We start from the raw sequence: 23,849 nt of genomic DNA, 5'->3' as shown, positions 1-23,849 counted from the left end.
TGGAGACCTGTAAGGTTTCGCTCAGTTTTGCCAGAAGCAGCTCCCACCCCGCCACAAGCGCAGAGCAGTCCCCGTGACCCTGAAGTCCACGGCTGTTCACTCAGCCCCGGCTCCCGTTCAGCAGCTGGGCTGCAGCGTTCACGGGGCTGGGTAAGATCCGCTAACCGCTGCGTTTCCCACGCGCCTGTCTGCAGCCTACCTGCCAGCCAAAACCTGACGCTCAGCGGTTTTGCTGCAGTAATGCGTGGACCGAGCATGCACGCCGGGCCCCGGGAGCTTCATTAGCGCTCCAGCGCGGGGGCTTGTGCTCTCTGGTGACAAGCAAGCCAGGAGGGTTTCTCTGACCGAGGCAGCGGGCGCTGCGTGGGGATGTGCCTTCTCAAAGCCCTGGCCTTCGTTGCGAAGCGCCCAGCTTTCCAGGGCATCATTTAATAGCGCTCCTTGTCTTCAGATATCACCGTGTGCCGCAGCCAGAGCGGCATTGCGCGGGCAGCGGTGGGTGGCAGTGGGACCTGTCGCACTGAGCAGGTGCCAGGCCAGCTGAAGGCGGCTCTCCCTCGGCGCTGGTGGCGGGTGCTGTGCGGGAGGGCTGCTGGGGGCACCAGCCCAGCACCAGTTGCTGAAGGAAGCTGCAGCACTTGTTCCCAGCAAGCAGCAGGGAGCAATTCAGGAACATAAGGGTTGTTGTAGGCTGGGGAGTTATTTGACTGCAGAAAGTGTCATGCTTACAACAGGGGTGGTCTGGTTTTGGCCGACGTGTAAAATGCTGCCGTGTGACAAGACGGTTCAGCACCGTTGTCGATGCCAACATGGAGCAGAGTTATCTCCAGCTTTGAAAAAATTGCCTTTTTTTTTTTCTGAAAGCCACATGTTGTAACTCATTTATGGTTCATCTTCCCTTAGGTTTGTAACAAAATCATTTTTCTGATGAGTTTTGTGGGTAACTGTGGAACCTTCACTAGAGGATACAAGGCAATGATCATGGATGTAGAGTTTCTTTATCACCTGCTGTACCTGCTGATTTGCGCTCTGGGGCTCTTCGTACATGAATTCTTTTATAGTTTGTTGGTAGGTATTCACTCAGAACGTTTTTCTGTCTGTGTGTTTGTTAAGCCCCATCTGGGGCATTTCTAGATGCATCCCACCCCGCTGGCTTTGTGGCTTGCTGCTGGGAAATGTTGCGCAGGCACTCAGGGGCTGCGCGCTGGAGGCTTTGCTTGGGAGATGTTACGGTGGGAGGCCGCGGGACTCCCGGCACATCTCCTCTTTGTACGGGCAAACAGGCTTTTTTGTTTTTAAGGTGTTTAAGGTTAAATCTAGTTAGAATTGCTCATTACAGTAAATGTGTATGTGGTTGCAATGAAGGTATTTAACATTTCCCTGTGTATGTTAGTCCTTTTCTTATACTTTAAGGTGTATGTTTTCTAGGTTAGATGTATTGCTAGTGACCCTGCTCTGACATCCAAGATAATAAAACAATTTAAAATGTCATGACTAAGTAATATCAATACCTGGTGAAAGTTTAAGCCTTAAGGTTGTAAAAGCTTTTACACGAGAAAAAAAAAAAAATGGAAAAATCTAGTCATACGAATGCTAGTTGAACAGTGGGCACTCTGGAGTCACCGTGCTGTGAGAGGCGCACGCTCCTCGAAGATGGTTTGCCTTGTTGTCGGTGACTGTCCCACAGTGCCCGTGCCTTTGGAGCAGTCGGTTGGCTTTGGGGTGTCTCCTTAGCTGTAGCTAGACTCCAGGCTCCACCTGACTGACGTGGACGGCTGGCATACGTGTTTTTTTCTGTTTGGGGTGGAATTCATCTTGTGCAGCACAATGCTTCTAAGAATAAGCACTGAGGGAGTATATCTAGTGTTGGCAGAGAAAATGTGTTGTTTTTAAAGCACACCTTACATCCCGTTCAGAACGCTCTCTTCTGGCCCCTTTGTTCAATGCTCGCTACACCCTCTGGTACCTGCATTGGTTATTTTCTGGGTTCATGTAGGTCCAGTTTAACAAGTACAGGTTCTCTCATTGTCAGCCAGCACAGCCAGCAACCTGCCTGGGCTGTGTCGGTGAACTGTCACAGCCCCAGAGGACTGAAAAATGAAGGAAACATCTGTAAAGAAAATTAAACAAAGAATTTGGAGTAAAAAAATAGTGCTTATTTAATTATACATTCAATAAACTAAGACTTAAAGGAAATAGCTAATTGCATTTTGAAATTAGTTCTTTTGAGCTCATGGCAGGGCAGTTGGCACTATAAAAAAGATACAGCAGTACATGTTGGCAGCTTTGTTTCAAGCACGTGCTCTGTACCTAGCACTTAAGCAAGAGTACCTGCCCTCACCCCAGGCAGGGGCTCCTTCCCTGGCTGCTGCTGAGGACTGGGGTCTGTGAGGTGTGGATGAAGAGGAGGATACAGCTGCCTCCATTCTTCTTTCCAAGCACGTGGCACAAGACTGGTACAGTGGAGGTGAGGGTCCCCATGTCCCTCGCCTCCTGCTATATTTTTCTTTGCTAATACGTTAGGATAACTGTAAGCACAGGGAGGGCTAGGGGAAAGGTGCTTTAAATGCTTTTCAGAACATCAGATTTGTATTGTTAACATGCTGCCCCACGTTACGCCGACACGCAGATGCCACCAGTGGTGTTTGAAGTACGTGTGAGAAGCAGCCTTTGCTGTTGTTTGTTGTCCCCCAGCTCTTTGACTTGGTGTACCGGGAGGAGACCTTGCTGAACGTCATCAAGAGCGTCACTCGCAATGGGCGTTCCATCATCCTGACTGCCGTTCTCGCACTCATCTTGGTCTACCTGTTCTCCATAGTGGGGTACCTGTTCTTCAAAGATGACTTCATCCTGGAAGTAGACAAGCTCCCTAACGAAACGTTATTGCCAGGTTAGTGCCAGCAACTCATTTCACCCATTTCTGTTGAAGAAAGTAATGGGCTTTTGCTCCCTGGGGCACGCTGCGAGACTTGCTGGTCGCCAGCCTGGTTTGACAACTTCTTTCTTAGGAAGGGCACATTTAAATAGAAAATAAAATTTAAAAAAATATTAAAAAAAAAAATAATAAATACTTCTGCAAATGGATAGACCAGTGTTTTCACAAAATGCTTCGATGTGCTGCAGCATGAGGAGGGATGGGGAAGGGAAACCCTGGGGATGGCACTTGGGCTCTTCTGCACACAGCTGAGATTTCTCCCCTCTCTGTTTGCAAAACCAGTTGAGAATATCTAATTCAGGTACACCTACTCCCTCCCCCAGGTTAATTAGAAGCAGACTTTAGGTAGGCCATTGTGGAGAAGGCTCTGTGCTGGGAGAATTCAGTTCTGCCTTGGTTTGCCAGATACTGAATGCTTCTATCGGCTTTTAATGGTGGGGTTTACTTTTAGTATAAAAAAAAAAAATCAGTATTTTACCTGAAGTAACAGAGTGAATATAAATGAAGGACATTAAAGACATGCTTCTGTGAAGTAGAGGTTTATCTCTCTGGTGTTACGGACTGTATTAACCTGCCTCAAATACTTGCTACAGTTTGAACTCCCCAGCAGAATTCTCTGTGCTGGCCTCAAGTTGCCTATTGTAAGTCCGGGGGGGGGGGGGGGGGGGGGCGGGGTGTGCACCCCGCAGCATCCAGCAGCTAATTCTGTGGGTGGGGAGCACAGAAAAGAAATTTGTAAGAGAGGTTTGGGTTTTGTCTTGTTCGGTTTTTTCTTTCTCTGACACTTGAGCTATTCAGACAAGTATTACTTGACATTCCCACTATTTCTTTCTTAATTTCACTGCCAGTTCTGAGAGAGACCCAAAACTCACTGACCCCGTTATTTCACGTTTCCATGCAGCTGGAGAAATGCCAGAAATATATTCCTGTGTGGCACAGGTTTGTTTTGATACTTGCAAGGCATTGAAAAGCAAGTTTTCAAGGCACCTTGAAAATTGACCGTCCGCTAGAACATAGTATTTTTGGAACAATTTCCATTACTCTCAACTTTGGAGCTGATGCAAAATAAATGCACAACTGTGGTCTCCAGTTCATAGAAATGAAAATTATTTTATGTTCAGTTTAAAATTGCTGAATGTGTAAATCAGAAAGTACTGTGCCCTTCTAAACTCTAGGATAATATACTGTTCTAAATCTGCCTAGTAATTTTTCACTGCATGTGATGAAGTACCTTAATATCTATCTGAGAAGTAACGTTAAACTATGCGTTTGATTCATCGCCTTCTTAGATCGCACAGAACCAGGGGAGACCATGACGGGAGAGTTTCTCTATTCTGATGTATGCAAAGCAGGTAGCAGTGAAAACTGTTCTTCAATCATTCCTTCAGACCGTGAGTATCTGCTGTTGAATTTGTAACTTGCACTCTGAGTTTCCACACTTTCTCTAGTTAAGCACCTTAAATTAAAAAAAACAACAACAATGTCTTAAAAAAATCCTATGTAATAAATTTGGGAACAAAGCTCAAACCTAAAATTGGATTCATTTCTGCCAGTGGCATAAATAACATTTGTTACATGAAGTGATTAAACTAGAGAAACTTAGAACTAAACCATACTTTGTTAAAACACTGTCATACTCTTTTAATGTTCTGCATCAATTTGAGAAGGAAGTGATGCAGTTTACCTCTTGCAAAGTTTATTATTTTAAAACATTAGGCTATTAAGTGTGATCTCAGAGGATAATACCCTGTGAAATATGGAGCAGAACATTGTTTATTGTCAGCATTATTCTATCTAGCTAACCAGGAAAATTGTTTTTAATATCATGGCAGGAAGTGCTCAATGGATTAAAGCAGACAGGGTAGGTTCGGGGGGTTTTGAGATCAAAAAAGTGCATGTGAGATACTACTTGTAGCATAATCACCAGCCTCAGATTGGGTATTGAAGTATTTCAGTTTTATTTTTTAGAAAATGTAATTCTCAAGAGATTTATGATGTTGGCTGTGAGAGCCAGACAGAACCACACTATTTCTCTTAGAAGCAGAGCTCTTACATGGTCAAACGTCTCAAAGGTCATTAATGGCCACCAGCCCCTGCTCGCAAGAGGAGATGGATGGTTCGGTTTTGCTTAAGTGTCCTCTTTGATAATCTAAGATTCAGCATTGATACAAGAATAGCTGGTTTATTCAGCTCTAGGAGGAGCGTGCTGCTTTGTCTTTATACACTCTGGCTGCGGAAGGGAAAACTTGAGAGAAGGTTTTATATTGTAAATAGTCAACCTGATATCAGGGTCTTACATGGCCAGGGATATTAATGATGCCCAAATCCTCGGCCATTTCTCTACCATCTTGGGCTTTGGCTATTTCTGGATTGCATGGGGATTTGGGGTTTCTGAGGCTGTCTGTGGGAAGGTGGGATCTGCTCATGAGCATTTTTATGATGAAATAAAAGTCATGAGGCTTTTAATGGGTACTGGGAGAGTATATAAGATTAGGTAATTAATTCTAGCAGTTCTGCAACTGAAACAGTGAAGTTGGAGGCTTCAGCCAAACGAAGAGAGGGTCAAAAAAAGTGTGTTACTTTTTTAGTAAAATGCCGTTTCCATAAGCAGTGATATTTTAGCCATTTGAAAAATACAAGTCGAAGTTGCCATTTTGAGTGCAGCCCAAAGGCTGTGCAATCTGTTAGGCACCAAGGGAGAGTGTAAGAGGCAACACTTTGTCCTCTGAGCTGTCAAAAAGCTATGATTCTGTATAAACAGGCATCTGGTGATCTGAGCGATGCATGCGAACAGAAATGGAAAGAGAGATTTAACCAAGTCAAAGACAGCAGTTGAAGCACAAGAGGGAACCGTGCTGGTGGGGAGAGGAGGGCAGGCTGGAGCCGGAGCAGAGACCGGCTTCGCTGGTCGGCTCTTGCAAGAGCCGAGGAGGTTTGTAGCGCTGGCTGGAAAGCTGGCAGTTTTTGCAAAGCGAAGAGTGAGCATAACCAACAGAGAATGGAGAGAATTATTTAAAACTGGTCTTCTTGCCTTTGAAACATGTCTTCGCTTGCTGTGTTAACAGAACTGATTGCTGAAGAAATGGAGGAAGAGAATAAAGAGCATACGTGCGAGACGTTACTGATGTGCATTGTTACTGTACTGAGTCATGGGCTCAGGAGTGGGGGTGGAGTAGGTGATGTGCTCAGGAAACCATCCAAAGAGGTAAATTATCACTGAAGGGGGGCGGAAGAGTGATAACCATGTAGGGCTGGGGATCTAGTTCTGCTGGGGAGCATGTGTACACACTCCCTTGAAACAGATGTAGGATACACCGTGACTGGAAGGGACCCCTCTTTCTCTGTGCGGGACAGTTAAATCTCTGTACTATCAGATTAAAGAACAGCCAGTTCAAAGAAGCTTCTGCCCATCCTTTTTTTTAGGGTGCTTTTAGCTTGAGGGCTGTCTCGAACGGGGCCCAAAAGAACAGAAACGGGGCAGCCAACAGCCCCTGCTTCGGGAGTTCAGGATCTGAAGAAATAAGTACAAGCTAGTGAAAGAGTAGCATGAGTAGCAGAATGAAAATTTCGTGGCAGCTTGCCGTGGCAGCTGATCCCATTGTAGGGGAGTGATTTCTGTGGGGAGCATCCCCAGGGAAAGGCAAGATCTGTAAAACAGGGAATGGATGAGAGGACAGGGACCAAGATGGGTTGGAGCCGGGACTGTGGGCAGTGGAGAAGGATGGTGTTTGGAGCCACCATCAGAGAGCAAGGACTGGTCAAAGCAGCAGGAATTTTTCACAATACTCAAAGCTGCCCACGTAGCTGCTGCTTTGGCTGTTTGTGCCTGTCTGAGTCTCAGGCTGTCACCCTCCACAGCCCTTAGGGGCCGAAGGACCAGTCGCGCTCAGAGTGAATGCTTTTCTGTATTGTCTGCAATTTCAAAGTGTTTTCTAATATTTAGCCTTATTTTCAGCTTACAATGGTTTAGAAATTATGTAATTCTTAATGAACGCTTGGCACCCGACTGGCAGGATGTTTCTGAGAACAAGGGTTGAGCATCTGGGTGTTCGGGGCTGCAATAGATACGTAACGGGTGCTGGGGAGCCCAGCTTGATGTCCACATACACGGTTGTTAGCATAAATGAAATGGCTACTATTAAATTCCACTAAAAGGCTGTATGGTTAACACTGATACTATATTGATATCTAGGCAGGTTAGTGTAAGGATATAGTCTGGATGGGCTTGCAGGGCAGGGGTGAGGAGGGAACAAATGTCAGTGTGTGTGACAGAGAAAAGGACAGACTTGGCCACAGTAAGCAGAAAGAGGGGCTCTGGAGAGGGGGCATGCTGGTAACTGGCTAATTCGGCTTCTCTTTCAGTAATCTTGCATTTTAGTTTCACTTAATGTTTTCAGTCGTAAGTTATCGCCTGAGGGCATGAGAAATGGAGACTGGGAGGGTTTGGGGGGCAGCATACTCTTGCTGAACTGAGAAAGGCATGTTAAGGGTTGGAAGTTGCATGTGTTTGGGTTGTTAATAATTAAAATATGTATCTTGCAGGAACCTCTCTTTGCTGCTAGAGTGATATACGATCTGTTATTCTTCTTCATGGTCATCATTATTGTCCTTAACCTGATTTTTGGTGTGATCATTGACACTTTTGCTGATTTAAGGAGTGAAAAACAGAAGAAAGAAGAAATTTTAAAAACTACTTGCTTTATTTGTGGTAAGTGCAGAAATATAGTGAAGACAAAGGGGTTACTCTGTCAGAGATAGCTGCAGACTCGCAGGAAACAGGAGTCTTGAATTACTGACTGTTCCTACCTTGCGTTCCTCAGCTGGTTGATATTCTTGGGTACCATGTGCAGAGGAGCTTGGCAGCAGGAGGAGATGGGGAATGCGTGCTCAGCGTGCTGTTTTTCCTTGAACCTTTGGGTTCTGTTTCTCCTGTGCTTCAATGAATAGTTTCCTATTGGAAAGGGAGAGATTTTTATAAACAGTTGGTTTTTTTCCAAGGGTGCGGAGTGCTGAGTAGTGCCTGTGAAAGTTTTTCCCATCAGTAGATGGGGAATTACGCTGCCGAGTCTTCGAGGCCGGTGCAGTTAAGTGACATGGCCACGCAGAAGTTGTGTAACGTACAGACTGACAGAAGTAACCTTTGGGAAATTTGCGGCAAAGCAAATGTTGCTTTTGGTATCATTTTGCCTAAAAATAGGAGATGCGTTATGAAATCTGACAAACTGATTGCATACAAGGTAGCTACCTTTTTTTAACCAGAAGTTTTCTGTTACATGTAATAAGCATGAGCAGTACTTGCTATGCCTTCTTTCCTCTTCTGACTACCTTGGGGGCATTTGTTAGGGAGTTTATCCCTGTTATCCAGCGTTCATTTAAGAATGATTGCAGCTGTTAAGAACCACAGCAGACTGCAGAAACAGGTTTTGTTCTTAGAGCTCATCTGCTTAGTTCCCGTTTGTAAATACTAAAGGTTATACATTTGTCATTCTTGTAGGTTTGGAAAGAGATAAGTTTGATAACAAGACAGTTACATTTGAAGAGCACATTAAAGAAGAGCACAATATGTGGCATTATTTGTGCTTTATTGTGTTAGTGAAAGTAAAAGATTCAACAGAATATACAGGACCAGAAAGTTACGTGGCAGAAATGATCAAGGTGAGTGCAGAGTTTTACTTCCCCCCGCATACCCCCCTTCTAGATTAGACCACTAATCGGTAAATATAGTACTCTATTGTATTTATTTTGCAAGCAAAAACTTGGAGTAAGACTTTTTTTTCTATAGCAATAACCTTAATCCGATGTGCTTCCTTTTAGAAGCATCTTCTAAAGATAATATACTTAAGATGGACTTGGCAAGGCAACTCGATAAAAGACATTGTGTTGATGGCAGCACAGTGCAGCGTGCTGCGCACGGGTGGTGCAGGCAGGGGCACTCGTGGGAGCTGATGTGCTGCAGCACTGCAGTCACACGGCGATCTGCATCTGCGTACCTGCAGCTTCTCAGCCTCTGAACCACTCACCGTGTACGCTGGAGTAGGTGGCGGTGAGCGCTGATGGCTAGGTGGTAGGCTCCCTGGGTTTAAATCAGGTGAAGAGAAGCTATTCCGTTTTGAAAGCTGATGTTTAAGGGACTATTTTCAAGCTGGTGGAAGTGTCTGAAGTGTAACAAACAGGTTATAACCTGTTCCAGTATAAATATCTTCAACTCACTTGTAGGATTTGTTTTCTCACAATTTTAGCTTATTATTGGAAAAAACTAAAATTGATATCTGCTCAATTGCAAGGCCTCTTAATGAGAGAATTAACAGCCTCATCTCTGCCCAGCTGCAGGCTCAGAGCTCCTGGAATTAGATCCCAAACCCCAATTAGTAATTTGTGTGTCTTCTGGGTGGTTAGCAAAAGCTGTTTCTGGTTTATAACATTTCAGTTAGTTATTTCTTTATTTGCCTTCAGACAGATAAATAGCAGAATACGTTTCTCACTTGTCTGTGGCTTCTTGTGCTGCAGAGGTACAACCTTCCTTTAAGCGGGCAATTTGTCATGGCCCAGTCAGCGTGTAAATCGCACCAAGATCTCTTAGAGGTTAAACAAGTTACTTTGGGGTCACTACAGTGTATGTTCTAGTTCTGGATTTCTGCCTCTGTAATGAGGGCTTAAAGAAATCTTGTGAGCAGTCACCTGATAGAGGATTAGCACAGTGAGATAACTTAAGTACATCACTGCTGCTTTCTAGTCTGACTGATTATATTGCTCCCTTTATTTATCCCACAGCAGCAAGCATTACTTTGGGGGAAAGCACTGTACTCTTTAAAATGTTTCTCCTTGTAAAAGGCCATGTTGTGTTGTGTTAAAATTAGCTTTTAAAAAAAAATATCAATTAACGAACAATTTATTACCGAATTATTATTTCAGTTTAACAGTTCAAATTAGATAAGAACAAAAAAACTAGTCACGGAATGTTTGCAATGAACCAATAAACACAAAACCTGGAGAACTTTCATCAGAATTACCATTCATAGAGGTGTCAGCAAGAGCTAATTACTATGTGTTGAATGGGAATATGGATAAATTATGCAGAGACCGAGTGTCTCATGCAGATGCGATTTTATATAACTATATGCTCTAGGTAGAAGCTTGGAGTATGTCTTGTAGTTGGTGGTTTTTTGCATTTCATGAGCCAGTTTTAAATTGAGAACTAACAGCAGGGTCTCGCTGCAATGCTTTTGAAAGCGTGGTGCAGCCGTATGAGCCGTGGAATAGGAAGTAAATTTGCTTTGCACACCAGTGGTCTGCCACAAGCTGGCACAGGCGTGACTGGGGCAGCTCCGGCTGCTGCTGCCCTGGCACCATGGCTCCCAGCAGCGTGTTGCAGTTGACGTATTCCTTAGGACTGATCTGGCAACGCTTACTCTGGAAATCGGAAGCGATTTCTTTCCATCATCCCTTAACATTAAAAACATTCTTCTCTGCCCTAGAAAATCTGAGTGCAAAACATGATGAATATATTTCTCTACCAGACCTGTTTTAAATACTCATGTAAGAGTCAGAAAATCCTTTTTTTCTGCCGAAGATGTATCTAGGAGTAACCTGGGGCATGGTCCATCTTTTATTCCAGCTTTCTGTCTCATCCCATGAACCTAGAAGGATGGTCAAAAGGAAAGCCTTAAATATGTCAGTGGTTCCAAAGATTGAGACTGACCCGCTGGAGGTGATGGTTTATTTCGTATTTGTACAGAGGGTGGATGGGAACCTGTGGTTGCTTCATGTCTGCAGCTACCAGGTTCTCCTGGGAAGCCTACTTATGGCATGGTTAGATTGAAAAGGGATTTTCTCCCCACATTTTCAGACTGAAGGTGGCAGTCTAACATCTTTGATAATGACGAAGATGGGGCATCTCTTTTCCATGGGCTGTTCATGTGGTACCATTGTTCAACTGCAATTTATATCCATTTTTAGTAGTTGAGGGTAGGAAGCATAATGTGCTCCCCATCATAGTGTGGTGACAGAATACACCTCAAATACACTTCACCTTTGCTCTGACTCCCAACAGAGTATCTTTAGAAAACTCTTGGATTTCTGCCTTTTTTTTTTTTTTTTCCAAAAAATTCCCTCTGCCGTTTAGTATTTGTGGGTTGTTCCAACACCACAAAACATTAAAAAAAAAACCCAATAAAAAAGAACAAATAAAAAATTGAGGACACTAAAATTATATCCACCATCAGTGTGTGAGTTGCATCCAGTGTGGCTTGTAACAGCGCTTTAAAGATATTTTTAAGCACTGTGGTATCAAAAGAATCCTGGACAATTTCACTTATGCTGGTTAGTGAATATTCAGAAGCTTTAAGAGTGATCTTGAATTTTCATGTTTTCTTGTCTAAAAATAATGTGTGTAGAAAGGCAATTTTGAGGATATCCACTGTACTGGGGATGGCAGAGCTGAATCTTGCCCATAAATTCATCTTGTACGCTGCAGGAATCTGACCCGGCATAAAAAGAAATTGTAGCCTTGAAAATCAATGATTAACTACATTTCTTTAGTGAATTTTGTATCTCATCGTGGATAGAAGCTCATTAAGCTGAAACACAGCATGCAGAAAGAAGTCAACAGTTAAGCCTGGAAACAGAGTTTAGGGCTTAGAAGTATTTTGAGCACTGTAAGCCTGATCAAAATAAGAATTAAAAACCCCCAGTGATCTGACAGAATAAAATCTAATCCACCGTGCTGTTCGCACTGATTTGTAACGATAACTTCCATGACGTTTTTCGGACAGGAGCGTGGGTCTGCTGTGCCTGTGATCCCCGCCGGGCTGTGTTCACGCTCCCCGTGTGCTGCGGCGGGGAAGCCAGGGCTTGTCAGGCAGTGGTCTTGTAGCTACACGTCCCGGCTCCTGATAGGAGTCCTGGAAGTCATCGCCAGCTTTTCCCCCTGTAAATAGGGGTAATGCTCCTGTCAGTAAGGTGAGCGTGCCTGCTACCATATGTGACGTAAAACTTGGGCTATCTTAAGAATCTTTGCTGGGAATTGCTAGAGCAGTGCGAGGGGAGGAATGGGAGTGCTGGTTCTGTTTGATGTAGAAGCTGAGCTCACTCCACAGCCGGGCTGCTGCGGTGACTCACCCGCTGTCCTGAAGTCCTTACCAGCACTGGCGAGGCTGGTAACCTCATGGATCTTGGGAGGTGACAGACAACGGAAGCTTAGCATGAAGCAGCTCCCCTTCCAAAGGCATTCTTGAGCTGCCTCCTAGTATCTATTTAACATCACAGGTGGTACTGTAGGATGTGAGAAAACATCTAGCGGTAATAGCAATGGTCTTTAATTCTTGGTGTTTATGAAACCCTCCTGATGACCTAACTTCTGCTCATCTGGCTAAATCACTGCAGATGTGCACTTAAGATAGTCAGGCTTCAAGATGGATCAATGCGTTTTGAAAAGTGTTTATCTGGGAAGTATGCTAATGGTGCTGCAGAGCTGGTAGTCTGGTGCCTCCTGCCTTTCCCAGGAACAAAGGCGTAAGGTTCAGCTGCTGTGTGGCTTTGTAGTCACCAGGGAAGATCAGGTGATGTCTGAATAATACCATGTGTGTAGGAGGTGGGGGGACCCACTTATCGTGTTGGCCAGACATTGACATCCACACCCAAATGACTAATGTGAACTCGGTGCAACTCCCTGCAGATTAGTTCATTTAAATTTCTTATCTACCCACCCTGTCTTGAGAATTTCTTCTTAAGTTTTCTGCATTTGCCTGCAGTTACTGCGGCAGCCTCCTTAGCAGCAGCCCCATCAGTACAGCTGTCACTTGAGTCTTGGCAAAGGTCTGCTATGCACAGCTGTTTGCAGGCATTTATAATACGTAAAAATGCTTAGTCTGAAGCTCAATACATACGTAGAAAACCACATACACGCTTCGCTTTTGTGCACATTCATAAGCTGTTGTGCATGCAGCTGCAGTGCGCTGTCACTTGCACAGACGCGTACTTGCATGTGCAACTACGCACACCCTGACCTGGGGATCTGCATGTACAGCTTGTCATCGGTGTCCGATCGGCGTGGGGGAGAGTCACATGGCTCTGAGTCTTTGTGTGCTCGCACATGTGCGTATTAAAAAATAAAAGCTTGTTTGGGAAAGTTTTTAGCACAAACCTTCCTAATTACCTCTTGCAGTTTCCACAGATTTTTAATCTACTGTTGCACCAAGCAGGATACGTGTCATTAACCTTTATTACAAAAGCGAGGCAGAGAGGTGTAAGGGATTGCCCATGCTCCCATGTCCAGATCGAGAGCACTGAGTCTTGAGCCTTCAACTGGATTGTGTTGGCATTTTAAATGAACCATTTATAAATAGGAGTGATGGTGCAGATATCCTTAAAAGAATTTGGAATGGAAATGAAGGCTAAAGATTTCCTCTTGCACCCTAGTTAACGCTATGTACAAAATCGGAGAATTAAATATATCATTGGGCTTTTTTCTTTTTGTCTTGAGCTATCTGCTATAGTGTAATTGGAAAGTATTTCTTGTTACTGTTTTGTGTGTCCAGCGTAGCCTGTAACTTCTGCCAAGACGTAGCCTCCTAGTAGGCGAAGGCAAGGTATCATCAGTGCCAGGCTGTTAAAATTACACTCTCACAGAAGTGCAAGTTCAACTTGAAACCTCTCCTGAGGAGCCGAACACGCAGCCACGATTGTCGCTGTGCTCTGAAACTCAGCGGGGGTGTGTGATTCACAGCCCGCACAAGGCTCAGGTGACGGTGACTTTGAAGGGTTACTGTGTCTCCGGGCTCTGCATCAAATATAGTTTGGTGGGAGATGGCCAGGGCTGGGTTAGAACTGCAGCACATGGGAATGACAAGTGGCAGACCATGATACTTCAAACCCAAAGCAATTTAAAGGGGGCTTAATGATTCCAGCACTGGTGAAAGACGTGTACAGCTGAAATTACAGTCTGAGAAAGCATTAGAAACCTTTTTTTACATATTTTTGTGTATTTCATTTCACATGTATTTTCATTTGTAATTTGTGCCTGAAAATTATGTACTTTGGGGCAAAATCGACTCTGAAAGATTTGTCGGATCAATAGTTACGGAAACAATTGCAGACGCAGAAGGGAGCAGCCTGTACAAATAGCTTGCACGCAGTGGCTTGGTTATAGACGAGGAACTGGGGGTTCAGGGTTCCCAGTCGCAGTGACGCTGGGTGCCAGCCGGGAGGACGACTGAGGTCAGGATCTGAACCGGGAGCCGATAGCGCTTAATTTAGTGGTATCTTCCCAAGAAGCTGCATCTTGAGATACCTTACTGGAATTAGCCAATATAATTACAGGGTTAAACAATAAATAATAGCAGAGGGATAGAAGAGCCAAGAGGTGTTTTTGGCAGAAGGCCCTTGGCGGCTGGAAACACTGTGTCATAGGCACGGGTCCTGAGTTTTGCATTTAGATAGGGAAGCAACCCGTTCCACCCTTGAAATCGGCGTTAAGGTGCAAGCCAGAAACTGCACGGGGAGAAATGGTTGGCCAACCTCCCCTTTCCCATGCAGCGTTGGTGTGCTCTGCCCTCCGGAGCTGTGCAAGCTGGTGTGCCCTGCAGCGTGCTGCGGCAGAACCACCCTCCTGTTGCTGGTATTAACCTTACACGGCCGAGTTCTTGGTTTTCCCTGATAGAATCCACCTGGGCAGGCATCTGTGCTGGGAATATCAGGCTAGCGTCCTCACTGATGAGTCCAAAGGTGTCACTTTGGCTGAGCGCATACAGAAAAAAGGCCTGGGGTCGATGGAAACAGGAGTAATGTTGGTGGAAGGGTTTGTTTGCACAACGTGTTGGGGTGCGGGTGGATCCCAAAGCAGCCTGCAGGCTGGGTGCCGCGTCCTCGCTGCTGGGGTCTGGGAGAGAGGGGGAAGGCTTCCAGCTGGAAACCACCGAGGGTGACACTGGGGAAAATAAACTGCTCGGTCTGCAACTCTGACCAGGACAAAAAAGCCCTGTGTGGCTGTGTGTGCCGAGGAGGTGGCCCGGGGCTGGGGCGCGGTGGCCATCCCCTGAGTCATCGGTGCCGCCTCCAGCCTGGCAGTGCCCGTGACCCCATGCCGCGGGGGGTGGTCCACAGGCTGCCCCGGCCACGCCGGGTGCATTGCACAAGAGGAGGTGGGTGACTGCAGCCATGGCCACCGGCAGCTCTTTGTTCAGCCTTTGCATGCTTAATTGTTTTGTCCTGCCCAGCTGAGCGTGGTTTAACGCATCCCACTTAAAATGTGGGTCCAAACAGCCCGAAGTAGGTTGCTGCATAGAGGTGGCACTGTCCCTTCTGCAGGGGTAGGGGGATGGCCTGCAGGGATTCCCACCAGGGCCATCTGCCTTGGTCACACTGAGCTGCGTGGTGCTTGGCGGGGTAACTTCACTGCTGGTAAACAAAACGCTGGCTTTGTACAAGCCACCCACAGCATCACAGGGGTGTACAGGGGGGATCATTCCATACAGGGACACGGTCATCTTCCACCTCCGGAAATGGTGTCTGTCTCCCAGGTTCCCTGCTCTGCACTAGTGTAAAAGCCACTTGGGTATTTTGTCTGTGGCAACAGTGAAAAAGGAGGTTTTTATACCATTAACCTTATCTCAGCAGCCTCCTGTTTAAAGACAGTGGTGCACATGAGGAATTGAAAATAATCTTAGCGTGGAGCGGGGGCACGGTCCGGTGCTGTTTGTGTGGAAGAAGTGGTGGTGAGTCCTTGGCAGGAGAGGGAGAACCTGACGTGGGGCTTTTTCCAGGAAGCAAAAGAAGGAGCCAAGAGGAGTTTCATCTCACCACAAACAAACAAAAAACCCTAATTTTCAAAGCGCTTCACAAAGCTGTTTATCAGCTGTATGGGTATGATTTTTAACGACACGTGACAGAAACTGAAATTCGCGGCCACCGCCTTCCCCTGCTAAATGATGGTTGTTGGGCAGCCTTCCGACAGCAGGCTGTAGGGGTTTATTGTGGTGAGTGCTGGGTTAGCCCTTCAGCACCCCGTGGGTATTAGGCCAGGGGCAGCTGAATAAAGGGAGACCCAGCAGAGAAGCGGTGACTTCCTTGGGCCGGCCGTAGGTGAGGACAAGCCCCGGTCCCTGCCATTAGCAGCCGGCTCCTGCGTGAGGAGCGGGGGCTAATGCACCTCTTGGCACGGCTCGCGCCGAGGTTGCCTCAGAAACTTTTCTTAGAATAAACTCTTCGGCAGAAGCAGGGAGGAGCGGGTGCTTCTCAGAATGAATTGCATCTGCATCATGCAGCGCTGCTTCCTCTTCTTCAAATTTCCAGTCGTGGATGGTCAGCGTCGCCCCCATGTCTGAGATTTAATGATATTTACTTTACAAGAGGGACTTTTCCAACTTTACCTAGAAAAGAGCTAACCCGAAACCCAGCACTTGTGGTTAGCCAGCATCCGTCAGTGGCTTTAGTCAGTTCGTCTGTTGAAGCAGAGGAAGCTGCGACTGTGACGGGAAGAGGGAGCTGACTGCACACCAGGATCCCGGTGCCTGCGCTGGCAGGAGGACCACAGCAGACAGCACATAACTGCATTGGCATGCGAGGTGCCAGCAGCCGAGCAGGGCGCGCGGCGGGACCAGGGACAGGCAGGGAAAAAGGGATCCAGGCGGGACCCTTTCCCTTTGCGGCTCACTTAGTGCCTCTCGAAAACTATTGAAACCCCAGTGAAAGATGGAAGGCTGTGTCTTTAAAGGCAGCCCGGTGTTCAGCTAAAGTTCAGCAGAAACTAGATCATCAAGATATAAATCTTTTATTCACCCTTGAATAGAGGCGCTCTGCAGAGCAGCGCTGCTGGCAGGCGCGGGGCTGGGAGCCGGGCTGGTGCTGCACACCAGCCCAGCGGGCTCAGCAGCGACTGACCTTTCTGCATTCCTGCTTATTTCCGTTTTCACCATCTCTGCTTGAGGCATCATTATTTATTTATTGAAAAGAAAACACACACACACACAGCATGGGCAAGGGCAGTTGTTGTGGCAGAAATCTGCATTTCAGCAAGCTGGTCACATCCAGGCTTTCCAGCTTCTCTCTGCGGTGCCGGTGGCGTTTGCAGGAACAGGCTGAAGGTTTCCCATGCAAAGGGGTTGCAAAATAATGTGTGTGCAGAGGAGGAAGAGGTGTGCCACTGTGTGCTGGCAGCATCCCTGCTGCCCTCTCCGGAGAGTCCCAGCACTCACCATAGCTCAGCCAGCACAGTGCATCTTGTACCTGCCTCAAAGCAGTTTTAGCTGCACGTCTGTCCCCACGGCTCCTCACCTCGAGGTGTTTGCCCAGGCTGTTTAGGGGCACATCCCCTTATTTCTTGCAGGGGGGCAGCTGCATGCTTCCAGCTGAACTTTGGGTTTGAGTCGTGCCAACAACCCACGTGAAACCTGACCGGGAGCATGGCTTGGGGCCAGCCCAACACTGTGGCTTGGCAAAGTGATGCCGAGGTCCAGGTCCGAGGTCTCTGCACAGAAAGTTTCCAGGTGCCCCCATTAACTCTTTCACAGGTGGATCAGGATTTAGCAGGGGTGTTGCCAGTTCCAGGCTCAAAAGTGAATCCCTGCCCTCACAGCTCAGGAGACCACCCGGGGGGCCGTGAGTCTTGTCTCCTTTTCCCTAGCCTTCTCCTTTCTCAGCTTGCAGAGTTCACACGGAGCATTTTTGTTTTTCATCTTTGACCATTGCCATGAGAACTAGAGAGGCACTTTGTTGTTTTTTCAAGTGAAAGCCAAGATTTCCCGTACTCAAGTGACTTCAAGGGCTGGGGCTTTCAGAAAACCAGCGAGTATGAAAGAAGCTGTCAGTGCTGTAGTGGTTGCTGGTTCGATGCTCTCGCCATCCGAGGCTGCTCGTCACCTTCCCTGCCTGTAACAATCAAGTTGCAGCCTCTGCAGCTGCTACTGCATTTGCTTATATTGCAGAGTAACCTTAGAAAACATTTGGGATATTAATAAAATGTTGCAGGTAGGGAAAGGTTGGTGTTTCTAGGTACCACTCCCCTTGTCCCCTGCATCCTTCCCAAGGATGGGACCTGGGAGCACTCTGGGGATGGGCTCGGGAAGCTGGCCTCTTTGGGAGCAAGTGAAGTGACTGTTTCTGCAGCTGGTAAGGAGGTGGGCAGGAGCTTCAGGGCTCTGTGTCTGCCCAGAAGCCTCAGGACATGGACCTGAGGGTCCAGGCAAACCTGTGGATATAAATTGTATTTTAGTTTAATTTGCCTTGTCCTTGAAGCCCTCTCACTTGAAGGAGAGCAGGGAAGGGACTAGCAGTTGGTTTAGTTTGTCTTCCCTGGGTGGGTGGGGAGGGGAAATACTTTTTTGGGGAGGCACTGGACCTGAGCACAAGTGGCGAGCCCACCCCTCTTCCCTAATGAGGGTTTTACTATGACTGGAAGAAGACAGTGAAATGTTCCCTGTTACTGCTATTAAATCTTAATTGTGGGACTGTCATTTCCTAAAGTCCAAAATATTTTGGCACTTGTCTTGATAAAGGCTTATTTTTTTTGTACATATATTTTTTTTTTTATTAGCAGAAACCATCTGCCCTGTAAACAGAGATCAGGAGAAAAAAGCCTTCCTGGCAGTTTTGCATCATGTGGGAATCCTGTGGTGCGCTGCATGGGAAAGGGCCTGCTTTCTGCCTTTTAATCTCAGCAATAGTAAACTCCGAGCAGATCAGAAAGCAACTAATTTAAGATGATGAGTCTTGGCATTGCATCTGAATTGCAGAAAGGACGCAGCTGTGACTCTCTGTAGAGGTGCACAGCCCTGATTTAAGCAGGATGGGTGCTCCTGGGAACAAGGGAGCATGGCAGGGGGGAGCAGGTTCAAGAGATTTAGGCAGGGAGTGGCAAAAAGCCAAAGAGAGCATGCAGCGCCATGAAAATAAGCCGTGAGTTTGAGAGAGCGCCCAGTGAAGAGCCTGGCCTGTGAAGCGGGGTGAACTTTGGTCACCGTTAATTAGTGATGTTGATCAGTCTTTGGTTCGGGATGCTGTTAATCCAGTAGCCTGTTACCTTTTCATTTGGTTTGTTAAAAAAAATCCTACCAGTTGTTGCAGTGTCACCTATGAGAGTGCACACATCCTTATCTCATCCAGCGCGAGTTTAACTTCCATTTCAGAAAGTATCTTCAGCGTGGGAGGAGAACCAGACTAGATAGGAAACCAGTTAGGTGTTGAAATTTAAGGTGTCAAGATGCGGTGTGCACCCCTCCTCCTCTTTTGTGGCTTTCTATTCCGTTCCTGCTTTTATTTTTAACGTCACTGGTGTGTACGTGAGTGTATGTGTGAGCCTCTGTGTACATACCAATGACACTGAGCACATGTCCACTGAAGCTCCTGACTGTAACTTAAACATGGACCATCAGAGCACTGGTATGCCTGAATGAAAATTTTGTAATAAGCAATTTGTTGTAACTTAATCTGTCCCGCATTTTAGCCTGAGCCAGCAGTCAGAATATGAATATTTCTTTTCTTTTTTTCTTTTCCATTAAAAAGGGAGTATCTCAGCAATGAAAGAATTTCCAGGTTGAATGTGGTTTCTTTCATTAGAAAGCTCAGCCAAATTTTGCCTGACCAAAATAGCAAACCAGCTTTATCAGCAGAAAATGATCAACAAACACAAATTAAAAAACTATAAGGTGGCAGCAGATTTCTAGCACTGGAGAATGTTTGTCCAGATGTGAAATCTGTGCTGGTTTAATGTCCAGTGTCCACGTATTGCACTGAAGTGTATCTGAAGGAGAAACAGCTGGGGAGAGGGAGTTGTTGCGAAGGGAGAGCCCACAGTAAGCAGCCTTAATTTTCAGTAGTTAGGTCTGAAGTGCCTCATTGCCTCTAGCAGGCAATTTTGCAGACTCTCCAGTAAGATGCAAATGAAAATAACTACAGAGCTTGTGTATCTGAGGAATGTCCCCGTGTGGCATTAAAGATCTGTCTGCATGGAGCCACTGGGGCGCAGGTTTCCATTTGGCAAACGCTAATTGTGAACTCGCGTCTTATTCTCAGGAGCGAAACCTGGACTGGTTCCCTCGGATGCGGGCCATGTCGCTTGTGAGCAGCGACTCGGAAGGAGAGCAGAACGAGCTGAGGAACTTGCAGGAGAAGTTGGAGTCCACCATGAAGCTTGTGACCAACCTCTCTGGCCAGCTGTCAGAGCTTAAGGACCAGGTAAGGGAGTGCTGGCTGCGAACAACGGGCAGGACAGAGGTCTGCGAGCCTGTTGTACTAAGCGGTGTTTTACAGCTCCGTGGGTTCTGCAAACCCCGTGAAGAACTTTTCTAACGTAGCTCTTGTTTAGGAAAGAAGTGAGCAAACAAAATGTCCTTCCAAAGCCCTGTACCCCAGCTGACCTGCCTGGCAGTGCTAACTGAACTGGTGTAGTCTGAAGTGGCCACCTCCAGAAAGGGAAAACGCGCATTAAAAAAGTCAAAGCTGAAGTTAAATCGGTCTCGCTGGTGCAGGGAGCCTGTGTATTGTTGTTGGTGGTGGTTGTTGTTATGGGTTTTAACCCAAAGTCCTTAGCACAAGCCTGTAAGTCAGAGGGTGTGATACTGATAGAAATGCTGGGCTGCTGCATGGACCTCAAAACCCACTGAGAAACTGGAGGAATGTTTGAGTGGTTAGCTTGCACCGGTCCCCTCTGTGCTATCGGTGTCCTGCTAATGCAGATATCATTCGGCGACTGCAACATAGCCAGACGCCCCACAGAAATATTTTGCATTGTGGCATATATTGCTGTGGCTTAACATGTGAACACTGCTAGACCTCTGCGTATTTTTTTCAGTGCAGTGGGTGTTTTTTTCTGCAGCAAGAGTTTGAGGACTTGCGTTAACTTTTGGCTTGGCTGAGGCTCGAGGGAATGGTGGGGATTCTTCCCAGCCCAGACCCAGCGATGGCTTTGTGAAAGCCACAGAGGCAGAGGGCTTTGCTTCATGCTGTCCGCATCCTAACTGGATCGCAGCCTAACTGGAAGTAGAAGGGCAAACGCAGCTGCCTGCCTTGGTGGGAGCCGCTTGTGGCGGCAAAGCCACTAGCTCCTTATCTTTATGGATTAATAACCTGAGCCAGATGGTTCAATTAATTAAGTTTATATAGATATCGGCACTGAATAAAATTAATTGCTGACTTGCACATGCTGGTATCCCGGGGCAATCGATGGACTTGCCCAGGGCAGAAATGGCCAACAGATTTGGTTTGTTATCTCTTCAGATGTGATCTGCGTATTGTGGCGCAGTTGGCACAGCTCTCTCCAATACTAATCAGATTCCTGCTTCCCCTCTCCGCGTGGGGCTGGCCGGGTTTCTCCGTAAGCCAGTCACCTTCATGGAGACATGAGTCTCTGGAAGCCAATATTGATGGCCATCCCGGTTCCCTGCCTTCCGATCACGCTCTGCATTTCTGATGGAGCTGGCCCCGCTTACCCAGCACCCCACGGAGCACAAGGAAGGGATTAACGTGTAGGACTGGGGGCAGAAGACCTTGCTGCTCTTGGATGTAATTAATTTTCAGTCTGTGCCACAGACCCCCTTGCTCTTGTTGGTTTTGAGGCTGGAGGATAAGAGGCAGTTGCTCTTTTTGTCTGTGCTTTAATACTTGCTGCGTAGTGGTTTTGCTATTTCGCCTGGAAACAATTATCTTGAAACATGTGTCTTAGGTCTTCTTGTTGAAAGGTCTGACTCAAAGTGGTCTGCAGTCACCGGGAGCCTTCCATCGGCCACAGCCAGCTCTGAACCAGAATGCATTTATTTCTGAAGCTTGCAGCTCTTGGCTGACCAAGCACTAAAACCCCTTCTCGCTCTTTGTGAAAACAAGAATGAAGGATTTAGCTTTTAGAGAGCTATTTGACTGTAAAAGCTAAAGAGGAAACCAGCTTCATTAATGTTTTGATAGCTTTTAGGAATTCCCCTAAGTACCATTATTGAGAGCCCTGCCTAAGTTGCAGGATGCTCCAATTATCTGACAAACGGGTATATCCCTCCTCCTGATCAGGAACTGTCTCCAGGAAAAGGAACTAACCCGGGGAACTTTTATTTGTATTTATTTTCTGGTAATTAAATAAAGGGAAAACCTCTCATTCATTTTCTTTTCAAGCTCGTTAGGTTTCTGGAGACTGTAATTGTTCGAAACTGAAATCCAGTGTGCCTGCTTTCACAAAGGAGTGCACCAAGAGCCATTAAAATCTTGAACGCTTTAATTCTGTGCAGAAAAGATTACAACATAATTGTCTGCAACAGCAGGGGATTAGATGTAATCATCCAGAAGTCCTTTCCAGCGCCATCCTCCGCTGTCAGAAAGTGTGAGGCATCTCTAATAGACGTTGGCTTCTCGCTCAGGACGGTCCCCTCACAGCAGCCGGGACCCCTGACCTCCGTCGCCATAAGCGTGACGCATTGCTGGAGCTGTTAGTGGAGCGGGCTGGCAGGCAGCGCGTCCATCTGTGCGTGTAGGGTCGGCATCCTGCTCGTGCGCTTTGCACGTGCCCTGCTCCCGTTCCCGGAGTTAACTCCAACTCACCCGTAACCTTTGGAACTAGGCAGCATGCATCTGTGCAGCTACGTACAATTATCAGAGTCCAGCTTGACTCAGATGAACTTCAGGCCTCTTGGCTTCAATTTTTTAATCCTGTCAGCATTATTCCAGTGGCTGACAGCTCCCCTGCAATATGTCGTGCGTAGCTTTTATTGCCTTTTAGGCCCAGGTGTACAGTCGCTGCAGCTGTAAAGCTTTTGCAAGAGACTCGCTGTCCAGGTAAATGTGATAGAGATTATAGTTGCTCCAACTTGCAGTCCTGTGCCCTCCAGACAAAGTTACACATCGTGTAGGATTCATAACGTTCAGCATCAACACTGCAATTGCATTTCTCTCTCTGCTTTATGCTCGCTTGTTTTATTCTTCCCTTTTCTCAAAAGGCACGTCTTCTATACGCTCCTGCATCAGGGTGCACCACCCCTTTTTTCTACACAGCATGAAAAATACCTGATACAGTCCCTCGTCATTGCTTATCTTTCCATTTTTAATTCATGTATCCCCTGAACTGGTTTATTGGCTGTGTGAAATTGTGGCTCTTTAGTTTGTTCAGTGAAGCTAATCGGTGTGAATGGGCACTTCTGGAGTGAAGCCTCTTTGCATCTCCGGCGTGCGGGCCATCTTACAAACAGTTGAAGGAGGTCCCAGCTGGCTCAGCAGAGGAGTAGCTTGTGTGTGCATCTGTGACCAGGGAGCAATGGGAAGACCCCTCTCCTCCTGCTCCTGTTTGCCTGTGAAGCCTTACGAGCCTTTTGCGAAAGCAGCCTTCCCGAAGCGTGGTACAGAGGGCTGGGGAGTGTGACCTGTGCCTGGGAGGCTGCGGTCATCTTCCTGGAAAGGTGAAATAACGGTTCTGCTTCCCCTTGGGTCAGGCAAGGCACTGGGCTGCAGTCGAGTTTAATTATAGTTTCAAGAGGAATCACCGTATTCCGGTCCTTTCCTTAGTGGCTCAATGAGCTGTAATTATACCCAGCTAGCCTGAGTGACAGCAGGGGGGTGCACAGGGCTGCATGGCCGGTGGGACATGGAGGAGCTTTTGGAGGTTGCCCAGAACAGCCTGTTTTGACCAGTTCCTGTCCCCACAATGAGCATCTGTGGTTGGCCGTGGGCCGGCTGCCCCAGCAGGTACGCCGTGTCAGGGTCGGGAAGGCTATTCGCCATCGCTGACGCTGGAGTTGTTAAACAAACACATTCAAGTGTGCGTGTTACAAATGAACCAAATGTGTGAGCGTGCTGTCTTCCTTCTCCTGGAGTTACTTCCACAAGCAATTAGATTGGCTGACGTTTGTCATGAAGTATCTGAAAACTGAAAAAATCACGTTGTGGATGTAGGTGCTACAGGAAAACTGTTGCAGGAAACTTAGTTAATTTTCCTTAAGAAAAATACTCT

At 46.7% G+C, this 23,849-nt stretch overlaps 1 protein-coding gene across 15 annotated transcripts in view; it reads left to right on the top strand.

The window, feature by feature from the left end:
- ITPR1 (inositol 1,4,5-trisphosphate receptor type 1) overlaps positions 1-23,849 on the top strand; it is a 183,626-nt gene that overhangs the window by 157,177 nt on the left and 2,600 nt on the right. For all 15 annotated transcript variants that reach the window (XM_056337551.1, XM_056337552.1, XM_056337558.1 and 12 more), the window contains 7 exons: positions 904-1,068; positions 2,695-2,890; positions 4,225-4,326; positions 6,001-6,140; positions 7,478-7,643; positions 8,430-8,590; positions 19,940-20,101. In XM_056337551.1, the coding sequence (XP_056193526.1) occupies positions 904-1,068; positions 2,695-2,890; positions 4,225-4,326; positions 6,001-6,140; positions 7,478-7,643; positions 8,430-8,590; positions 19,940-20,101 (1,092 nt within the window). The remainder of the gene's footprint in view (positions 1-903; positions 1,069-2,694; positions 2,891-4,224; positions 4,327-6,000; positions 6,141-7,477; positions 7,644-8,429; positions 8,591-19,939; positions 20,102-23,849) is intronic.

This window comes from Falco biarmicus, chromosome 4 (genome assembly GCF_023638135.1).
Source record: "Falco biarmicus isolate bFalBia1 chromosome 4, bFalBia1.pri, whole genome shotgun sequence".
Classification (NCBI taxonomy): Eukaryota; Metazoa; Chordata; class Aves; order Falconiformes; family Falconidae; genus Falco; species Falco biarmicus.
This window is presented reverse-complemented; position numbering and strand designations above follow the sequence as displayed.